This window comes from Fukomys damarensis, unplaced genomic scaffold (genome assembly GCF_012274545.1).
Source record: "Fukomys damarensis isolate Sample0158 unplaced genomic scaffold, DMR_v1.0_HiC HiC_scaffold_39, whole genome shotgun sequence".
NCBI classification, from domain to species: domain Eukaryota; kingdom Metazoa; phylum Chordata; class Mammalia; order Rodentia; family Bathyergidae; genus Fukomys; species Fukomys damarensis.
The window spans coordinates 59106161-59117218 of NW_022900951.1; the positions used below are offsets into that span (position 1 = coordinate 59106161).

General features: G+C 38.9%; 1 protein-coding gene across 1 annotated transcript; it reads right to left on the reverse strand.

Moving 5' to 3' along the window:
* Positions 1–28: 28 nt before the first annotated feature.
* On the reverse strand, positions 29–6322 carry Nexmif (neurite extension and migration factor). Its single transcript, XM_010631238.1, has 3 exons — positions 6198–6322; positions 1189–5563; positions 29–583 (listed from the first exon to the last, which is right to left on the reverse strand). Exons 1-3 carry the CDS (start codon positions 6274–6276, stop codon positions 490–492), a joined length of 4548 nt encoding a protein of 1515 aa, XP_010629540.1. The 5' UTR covers positions 6277–6322; the 3' UTR covers positions 29–489.
* Positions 6323–11058: the final 4736 nt, after the last annotated feature.

Sequence of the window (11058 nt, forward strand, 5' to 3'; positions counted from 1 at the left end):
AAATTCATTAATGAGCTTTAAACTGTGGGGTGAATCCATAAGACAAGGCAAGGAAATTTGGCACATTTCAAACAGTATGTTTTAAGTTTTGGTAAATCATGTAACACAACATATTTTTCCACTGTGATCTACAGGTGCTATCCACATAAGTGGGGTGTTTAATAGCAAAAATCACTGGAATGTTTCTAGTAAATTAAGAGGGACAAGCTTCCCCAAATACTCACAACCAAATGTTGATATAGAAGTAAAAATATATACAATACAGTCACTTATTTGTAGTTTGGCACAACGTTTTCCATTTTGTCCTTGTGGGTACATAGTGATAAACTACTTGTGCAACTGTATGATTTTTTAAGTCTTTTACATCGAACATCAGATTAAAGTTTACTTTCAAAGACTTATTCCCACAATTTAATTTTTTTTCTTTAAGCACTTACATGTTAACATACATACCACAAGGCATATTTTGAAACAAAATAAACACAAACATCAAATGTCTTTCCGGAAAATGCAAGTCTCTTCTTCAAACACAGGTAAAACCCATAATGTTGTTTCTGCTTTTAGGAGATTGTAGTCAGAATCCCTGCAGAAAAATCAAACAACTTTTGCCATCTTAGTTAGTTTAAGTGTATGTCCCTCAAAGGGATCATACAATCTAATTTTTTAAACATCATACTAGATGCTGTATGATGCAGAAAACAGATACAGATAGGAGAGGGTACTAGAAAGTACTCCTAATTGTCATGTGTGGAGGTTTTGTTTTCCAACTAATGCTCTTTTTGTTTATAAATGATCTTGACTTTTTGTCTATATGACTTTTTAATTCTGTTGTTCAAAATTTGTCTTACTTCAAAGCCTTTCCCTTCCCAAAATCACTCAAGAGCACATTTTAGTTCTATTTTCTTAATAAGCAAAAATTACTGTTGACTAGCAGAAGAAAAAAGTAGCTTTGTTAGAGCTTATCCCTGGCCAGGTCAGGAAAAAATGTCCCAACCTTTTGGATGGCTTAAAAACACAGGGATTTTCATGCACATTTTCTTTCTTTTTAATTTGAAAAAGAAGGGTATGGCACAGTTTCTTTCATGCAAACTTTTGCTTTTGAGAAGGAAAATAATGAGGAATTGTAGGCCCAGCAGGTAGTAGGAAAGCTAAGGGTGAATCATCTCAGCAATTTTGGTGTAGTATTACCTCAGTTTTTCAAAAGATGCTGTCCCAGCCTCATCCTTGTGGACCTGTTCTCTATCCATGCGCTTTCCCTTACATTTCTCATCTCTTAGGACCTTGGAGCTGGATTTGTGACGATATAATTTTTTGTGTGTTGGTCCATTATTGCCTAAAGTGCTCATATTACTGTACTTTTTATCGAAGAAGGCAGAACAATTGTCCTCATTATAACTGGGCATGTCTGTGCCACCAAGATCACCTATTGCTGCTTTCCCATTGCTTTTGCTCACACCCTTGATTGACCTGTGATTCTTAGTGGCTCCTGGGAATCCATTGTTGACCTTTTTCTTAGACTCTTGTGGTGTCCCAGCCAGTATTTTGAGGGTTTTTAATTTTAGACTATTAGACTCTGGGGAGTACACTATGTTGGGGTCTCCATGGTGCCCAATGGGTTCCCACAGGGGCTCTATGGAGGCCATCATGAATCTCTGCACATCTGCCATACCAGAGGCAATGTTGGACAAAATGTAGGAAGGCTCCTGAAATTCCCGTTGGTCATCATCCAGGAGGGTGTTGGTGTTAGTGCCCATGCTTGTATCACTCCAGCCTGAGCTATTGTCTTTTCCCAAAGCCCAATCTCCAGAAAGTCCCTTGTGACTTGCCATTTTCATAGAAGAGGCTGGGCCACCATGTTGGATACATTCTACCAGTGTCTTCCCAGTAGAGGATATGCTGTTGGTTTGGCCTTCCCCTTGGCCAAAGCCAATTTCCATTTTCTCCCCAGTGATGGAAGCCATATATTTCCCTTTCTTTGTTGACTTAGGGATCTGGCGGGAGGTTTTGCCAGGTGGCTTTTCAGTTCCTTTGTTGTTGACTTTCAGGGACTTTTTCCTGGTGTTTTTTTGAGAAGAGCTTTGATTCATAGCCCCACTCTTGCTGGGTGAACTTCTCTTTCTTGATTTTGACACTTTGTTGCTTGTACTGATCGGACTAGTTGAATCGTTAAATGTTGATAGGCAAGGGTTTTTTTGGAGCAGGCTGACAGAATCCTCATCATTGAACATATGGAACTGAAATTGATGTTTATTTAAAGTAAATCCATCATCAGCTTGGACCTGCTGTGAAAGAGTACTACAGTCCCACTTGATTTTCTCCACGCTTCCCAATAATCCTGGCACTCTCTCTTGGAATCCTTTCAGTGTTCCTAGTGCCTTTGTACTTTCACATCTGGTAATCTGAGGTGAAAGACTGGGAGTGTCAGGTGGGGAAATCTCTGAGAGGGAAGAGTGGCGGAATTTATCAGGAGTGAAGTTGGAGATATCCAGAAGGTCAGTGGACTCCTTTAGTGGTGCTATCTCATCAATGCTCTGTTGGATCACCAACTTGGGGCTGCAGTGGGCTAGGAAGTCATCAGTGATATCATCATCACCATCCTTTTCAGAAGACTTCAAATTTAAGGAGCAATAATTGCTTGAGCTGACAGACAGTGGGGCCATTGAATCAAAGCTAAAGAGCCGACCATCATTCATACTGACTGGGTCCTGCTGGAAAGGAAAGCAGATCTCTCCATTATTAAAGTGACATAATTGATAAGAGTCATCAGATGGAAGCTGACCATCCTGTGCAGAGGCATACAGAGCCTTGTTGCAACTATCGCCATCATTATTGAGGCAGACTGGATTGTATGCTACAGCTGTGAGGTTATTCTCCATGGAGCCTATGTTGGAGACTTCAAATTCATTGGATTGATTTGGGACTATCTCCTGTGACACTTCAGCCATGAATTCCTGGGTTCCAGAAGTAACCTTGTTGGGCCACACATTTTCATAGTTGCTGGATTCCATTTTGAAGTTATGAGATGACTTCTGTAGCTCAGAGTCAGAGGATGAGGAGAGTACACAGTCTTGGGCTGGTTGGAGAGGTATAAATGCTTTTTCTCTCTGAGTGAGGCTTTCTTCATTTTGCTCTGGAGAATTATGGGTAAAGTATGAGATGCCGGTATTGTTTGACATGTCAGAAGCGTCTAACAAGGTCTGCAGATACCCTCCAGGGATAACAGGTATGTTAGTAGCAACATTATCAGATGATAGAGACATTTCAGAAGAACAGGTGGTTGGTAAGAAGGTGGAATTCTTAGTAACTTTCACCTCATGAACTTCAGGCAGATGAGAACTGTTTGAGGTCTCTGGAATAACTTCATTTTTATAATTAGCCTTGGAGGACTTGCTTTCCAAGAAAGGGCTCATTTGAACAACCGACTTGCTTTCTTGCCCAGTTTTAATTTTCTTGGATTTTAACCTAGCTTCACTTTTAAATTTGATTTTGTTGAGCACTTTCCTCTCTGGCCCTTTAAACTCTGTATCTTGGGCTTTGACTTTCAATGAGTCAGAACTTGTGATGTCGTTTAAATGTGATCCATTTGCACAGCTGGGGCTAGCTAAAGGTGCTGGCTTCATTGTACCTTTTAGGCCTCCATCTTCTTTGCGATCACTAGTTTGTCTTTGATCATTGCTGAATGAAGTATGCTTACTACTTACTGAAGTTTCCATGGATGCAATTCTTTGAATCCTGTGCCTGTTGCCAAGTTTAGATTTTCGTTTACGAACAGGTGGCAGAAATGACACCTCAAAGCTACCCGGTTCAAAGCTTTGCTTTTGGCATAAGGGTGTCTTGATGGATTCTGTGTGGATGTTTCTCTGCTTTTTCTTCTTCTGCCAGACACCCTTTAAAGGTGCCAGCTTGGCATATTTGTTAAGCTGATTCTCACTCAAATTCACTGTTGTCTCACTAGCATCCACCTTACCCAACTTCACTAGCATGTTCTTTTCACCTTTAAAGCGATTGATGATGATATATTTGATGATAACAGGGGGCTCCTTACGGGTTACTTTTCTTCTCTTTTTGGGGCACCATTCATCATCATCTTCCTCTTTGGAACCACCTGGAAGCCATTCCTTCCTCTCATTCACTTTTTCACCCTCTAGTGAGTCAACATCATACAGATAATCTTCACTGTATCTGACTTTTCTCTTGGCTCTCAGTCCATAGTTCTGCTGGGAGGAGGAGCTGCTAGAATTAGTGTCCCGAGCCATATAGCGGCTACAATCCTTGATCTCTCCCATGGCATCATATGAGACTTCAATGAAGGAACTGTCATCGCTGAAGTTTCCTGAGGTCTCTAAGGAATTAACAAGATGGCCTTGCTTTGCATTCTTAAATTGCCCTTCCTCAATTCCACTGCACAATTTATTTAAGGCAGTTTTTTCCCCATCATCCTTTTCATCTTTTGTCTCTACACTTTTGTCTTCATGTTCTTCCTCTTTGCCTTTTTTCTTGTCCAAGTTTTTATCTTCCTCCCCCCAGATGATGTTCATATCAGGGACCTTGAATTGGGAAAGATCACTGCTCTGCTTCATGGTGCCACTCTTGGGTTCCCTCTTGGGGCAAGTGGAAAAAACACTGGGAAAAAAGTTGAATTGGGCATCCTCCTGCATTAGGAGGGTGGTTTTGTCTCGAACATTGTCCTGAAATGACTCATATCGAATTTTCAGGGAGCAGACATCACTGCCCAGTGTTGACTCATCATCATCAAACATGTAGTTATCCACATCTTCTTCAGAGAACAGATTGACAGATAGCTCATTCTTGGAACAGAGGTCAAGCAGTTCAATTTTACTTTCACTAATAAAAGTCTCAAAGTAACCCCAATCCTGATTTGAATTTGCAAGTAAAGCTTCTTCTGTATTGCACTTATCTAACAGTAATGCCTCATAATAACTTTTCTGAGCCGGATCTTCCAAGTCAATGTCAGGTTTCTCAGCTTCTCGCCTATCTCCTGCCCTTGATTTATGAAGTGGGAAACCCAGGAGCTGATCTGACAGCAGCTGCTCACCATATTTTATGTTTTCTCCAGTACTGATGCACTGAATCCCTATATCAGAGACTGCACATGTTTCATAATCTCTATTTAGATCACCGACTTTTAGACTGATCCCTGGCTCAGGATCTACTGCCTCCTTGGATTCCATGAAGCAGCCCAAGCAAGTCCGGCTTGGCTGCATAAGGCAGTCTCCATTCAGAGCTGACATGCCTGCAGGCTCCATTATGGCAAATGGAGCTTTCTCACACTCATTGGGTAGTGACCATGTGTTCAGGCCTTTTGCAACACCAGATGTGAGGGAAATGGCATTTACAGAAGCACTATTAGCAGCATGCTCAGGTACTTCAACCAGACCCAAAGGTGATGGAGGGCTCTGCATGCAGGGCTTCTTAGAGGGCAGAGGCAGGAGACTCCTGGGAAACATCAGGGTCTCTTTTTGTACCACTGGTATAGGCTGGATTGGTGCAGCTGCTTCTAGAGCTGCAAATGACTTCATTGCCACATCTTGGTCCTCTGAGTCTAGAGAAAAGGGAAATAAATAAAAGAAACAACATTAAGAGTCTTAGACTACACTCATTAACTCTCTCTTGACCACTTTCTGTCACTTAATCTTTTATGTAAGCTAAGCCCGTGCTCCTCTAGTTTTACAAGGCACAACCAAACCATTAAACAACAACCTTAATTTTATACTGAATAGTATTAGTAAAAATAATTTTTAGGCCCAGCTTCTTCCTTAGAGAAAGATAGAGACCTCCTCAGGATGAGAAAAGCTTGATGAATTGGTAAATCAAAGCTTTGTGGGGAGAATGCTCAGATGGGACATTCATGGTAACTCATTGAACTATGAGGTACCAACCAATAGTTGGAATGTTCTTGAAGCTCCTAGTGATCAGAGCATATTTGTCATTCACTAAGAATTTTGAGGAACTTTTATCTGTCAGAGATGATCTGGTAGCTCAATAAGATTAGATTTTGTAGCTCTGAGAATCCTTTGTAGCCCCGTTACGGATTGGTGGAATAGAGTTTAGGATTAGCATCAATCTCAAAGGCATTTTAGGCATAATCTATCTTAACTTTGTCGACACTAAAACTTCATAGTAAGAACAAAGGACCACTGAGAGAGATATTATTTACTATAATTAAATTCCCTTACCATTTTCTTTGATCTCATTAGTCACAATGTTTTCTCCATTGGCTGCGGCAGCAATAGCCTTATCTTGTTGGTCATCCATGAATGTAATCTCTTACTGTTTCATTCCAAATCCAAATGATATCTAACCTGCACAATTTAAATAAATAATATCAAACATTAAATTTGTTTTATTTATATTGTATAGGTTATTTCAGCCATAGGAATCTTAAAAGGCTCATTTGAATTTACCTGTTTCCAGGCTGCCTTCAATATAACTATTATTTTCATTTTGTAGTTTATAACTACCATATAAATCAATCAGAAACTCACACATCATTCATACATCATAGGTCCTTCTGTTCCTTCTAGGCAAGTATATTATTCAAAACTGAAACCTGAAGATGCAGGGAAACTTGCATCTTTCTCCAGATAATAACAAATTTAACCTGATTATAATTGCCTAATAGGAAAAATGAAAAGTAAGGTCCAGTCTAACTTGAAATAAGGGGTTTTTGGGTGTGGAGGTTAACTTTGTTTCTATTTCCCTCATTTCTACTTCACTTGATCAGGATCTCTTCAAAAACAAGCCAGTTCATACACATAAAAATATATTAATCACACAGATTTTCTCTATCTGTCCCTTAAAATTTGACTTCTTAAGGTTGAAAGAAGTGAGAACTTCATGGTTTCACAACTTTTAGGACCTTTACCAGGATTTTGATAAACATCCCTCTGACTATAGCAAGAATTTAAAATGTGAGTGCAAAGAAGATCTACATTTTCTGAAAGCATAATCTGGTACTTTTTAGGTGTGGTACACATATCTATAGTTCATCATCTTCCCACCCATTTCAGTGGTAGATATATGCCAAATGATAAGAAATAAGGCCACCAAAGATACAGTTATCTATCATATGCTACTACAACATCTATAAATCCTTACTTATTTAAGCCCCTTTCCCTAAACATTCTTCACAGTCAAGTACTCATCACTGTATTTAGAAGCACATACTGCTGATAGCAAAGTAGAAAGTAACAAGAATTTCAATCGTATACTCATTTATCCTGATATAGACATTTCCTGACTTGCAATGGTTCAACTTCTCATTTTGTTGACCATACAGTGTTATGAAAGCAATACACATTCAGTTGAAACTGCACTTTGGAGAATACAGCAGAGCAAAAGCTAGCAGCAAATAACAGCCTCTCTGGCATCTATAATTGAGAAAACTCTAAAACAATAACTTAGGAGAAAGAAAGAGTAGAAGAACTCTGGGAAATCAAGAAAGCACAGACAGGAAATCTAGAAATCACAGATAAACTGGAGAAACTGAAGACAACACAGAGAAAGAAACAGGGCAGTCTGCAACATTAACCAGGTCTCCCAGGGAGGGAGACCTGTCTCTGCAAACATAAGCCCACTGAGGGCCAGTGGTGTTAGTTATAAATGATGGACGTGCAACACTACCCTGAAGAAAAGCCATGGATATTGTAAGTTGAAAATGCAGCGTGGGATTTTATTCTAAAAGTGAGTTCTTCTACATGGAAGGCTAGGGTGGAAGAAGAAATCTGTTGCAGCACTCACCATGTTAGGGAATGATATAATCAAGAGCCATTTTGAGAAGGGGATTATTGTTTAAGATTGAGCTACTCTGAGAATCACAAGTTACAGAACAATCACACTTCAGAGTTTCTGGAGTCACCTTACTACAGTGATTAGGTCTGAGATATCCACAAAAGACAGTCCTAGAAAAGAGGAGGGCTAGTAACAGAATCCTTGAGAAGTTTAAGCTGTGGTAGGTACAGGCTGTGATGGACACAGTGGTTTGATCCTCTATGGTGAGAAGCCAAGGTGGTTGCATGTGATTTTCTGTTGGGAATGGGTTTGAACATGCTGGGCTTAAGTCCAGAAGACTGTTTTGCCTCCCTTGCTGCCTACTTCCATGACAGAACTCAGTGATCTGTTTCCTTTTTCTATCTGCCAACATGATTAGAGATACACCTCAGCTTGGAAGTTTGCCACATCCTGAGGTGTACAAACCGAGGTGCCTCTGGAGCAAGTGCTGCACCTCACAAGTCCCCTGGCCACAAAGCTTGTCAGGATAACAGTGGCTCAGGGCACCCAGAAGGGCACAAACAATAAGAGCCAGTTTATTGAATACAGGCTTGATTCAGACAACACACCATTGACTGATCCTGCACAGTAGAAAAGGTGGGGTAAGACTCAGCATTCACACAGCAAAAAGTGGTTGTGGAAACACAATAAGCCTTAGTTGAGACTCACTATGCCTCCCCATATCTGGTGGATTCTGATTCCACAGGTTCTAGAAAGAAATTCCCCTACCCCTGCAAAATTCCTCAAGGTGGAAGAATTTTGGGAGTCATTTATCTTTTTCTCTATGTGTGTGTGTGGTGGGGGACTGCTTTTTCCTTTGGTCTTTGCTTTATTCTCTTCTTTTTTATTTATTTTGTTTTCTCCTGTTATTTTTATGTAATTCTACTTCATTCTTTAGTTGGACTTTTATTTCACTTCTCCCTCTTTCTAGGCCCCAGAAGAGGATTGGGCACTAAGAAGACCCTGAAATATTACATTGAGTAAGTTGGTGAAGGGCATAAATACCAAAACATAACCAAACCCAAAGAAAAAAAACAGAAACAGAACCTAACTAAAGATATCTCCATAGTAGAGTAAAACCTGATTTTCCACCTGTGGCACAAAACCAATTAAAAACATGAGAGAGCAAGGCAACAAGATGCCTCCAAAATCCCTTAAATCCCCAAAAGCTGATCTCATGGGCACTGAAATAGAGTTATAGGCAAATAACTAAAAGAATCAAATGGTCAAAATGCTTGACGAGATCAAGGAAGAAACATAGAGCAAATTTATAAGATGTTTAGAGAGCTTAAATGATATTTAAATTAACAGATAAATCATTTAATTAATAAAATGTTCAGTGATCTCTAAGAAGAAACAAATAATAAACTACTTGAGTTAAAGAAGATACAAATGTCTATTTTGGTAAAGAACTAGAAATTATGAAAAGAAATTCAGAATATGAAAAATTTGATGGAAAGCACAGGCAGCAGGTTTGACCAGTCTGAAGACAGAGTGCTAGAACTTGAAGACAAGGTTGATATAGTTAATTACGTGCTTAATGACCTCCTAAAACCACAAGACACTGTGGAAACTATATCTGACAACTGCTTGATGATACCAAATAATAAGCTAAACTTAGAATTATAGGAATAAAGGTAAAATTAGATGACTCAAAAGGTATAAAAGATTTACTCACTAAAATCATGGCAGGTAAATTCCCAAAGCTAATGAAAGAATTCAGTATTTAGGCACAAGAGGCATACCGAAGACCAAATTATTACAACAAGAAAAGAATCTCTCCATGAGGAAGCATCATATAAAAATCCAGAAATTCAATAAAAAGAAAAAAGCTGATAGAGAAAAAGCAAGTAACCTATAAAGGCAAGCCAATCAGAATAACTGTAGTACTCAGCATAAAACTTAAAGGCCAGAAGGGCCTGAAATGAAGTTTATCAAGCCTAAAAGAAAACAATTGTGAACCCAGGCTTCTGTGTCCTGCAAAAATTATCCTTCAAAATTGACAGAGAAGTAAAGGCTTTCCATGACAAAGAAACCATAAAAAATACATCATTAGTAAACCCAGACAGAGAGGAATAAAGGAATCCGAGACAGACAGGCTATCAGCACTAATGAAATCAAAGGAAAGTATACATATAACTGAGATAGTAGTGAAACAGAAGGGAAAAATAAAGAAACCAGCCCTAGAAAAATAATTCAATGATAGAATTCAGTAAATACCTTACAATAATGTTGATGGTGTTAATTATCTAAGCAAATGGCATATAATGGAAGATTGGATTAAAAACAAAACACAACCATATATTGCCTACAAGAAACACACCTCATCCAAAAGGAACCACAAAGACTGAATGTGAATGGACGGAAAATGATAGCCCATGAAACCAGAGTCAGAAACAAGCAGTAGTAGGTGCCTTACTTTCATACACAGTAAATTTCAAACACAAACTGATTAGAACAGACAAAGTTGGCCATTGCATATTGTTTTTTAATTAATTTTACTGGTACATTTAATGTATATAATATAATGACATTAACTGTTGGAAATTTATACCTTTACATAATCTGTCTTGATTCTTATATTTTCCCTATCTCCCTTCAACCCCTCCCTCCCTCCCCATCTATAAATGCTTTGTTTCCATTATTTTTCATTTTCTCATATTATTTCCATTCTATTCTTTCCTTTCCCTTACCTTCCCCATTCCCCTTTCCCCTTTGTCCCTTTTCTTCCTATTGCACATTATCCATTTTACCTTTTAGTCCTTATTTACACTTTGAGTTTCTCACACAGAGAATCTATTCTGTAGTTACACATGTGTGTGCTACTTATATCACTTAAGAGTATCACCTCAATGTGCATCCATTTAGCTATAAATGTCTCTAATTTTTAATTTTTATGGCTGAGTAGTATTCCATTTTATTAAAAAAATACATTTTCTTTATCCAGTCTCCCATTGGTGGGAAATTTGGTTGCTTCCAAGTTTTAGCTATTACAAATTGTGCTGCTATGAACCTGGGTACACATATATCACTGTGGTATGGATTCTTTTAATTCTTTGGGGAAGATACACAGCAAGGGAATAGCTGGGTCAAATGGGACTTCCAAACTTAGTTCTCTGAGGTATCTCCATACAGATTTCCACAGTGGTTGCACCAGTCTACACTCCCACCAGCAGTGGAGCAGTGTTCCTCATTCCCCGGAGCCCTGCCAGAAATTGCTATTGGTTGATTTCATGATAGCAGTCTTACTTTCTGGGGTGAGGTGAA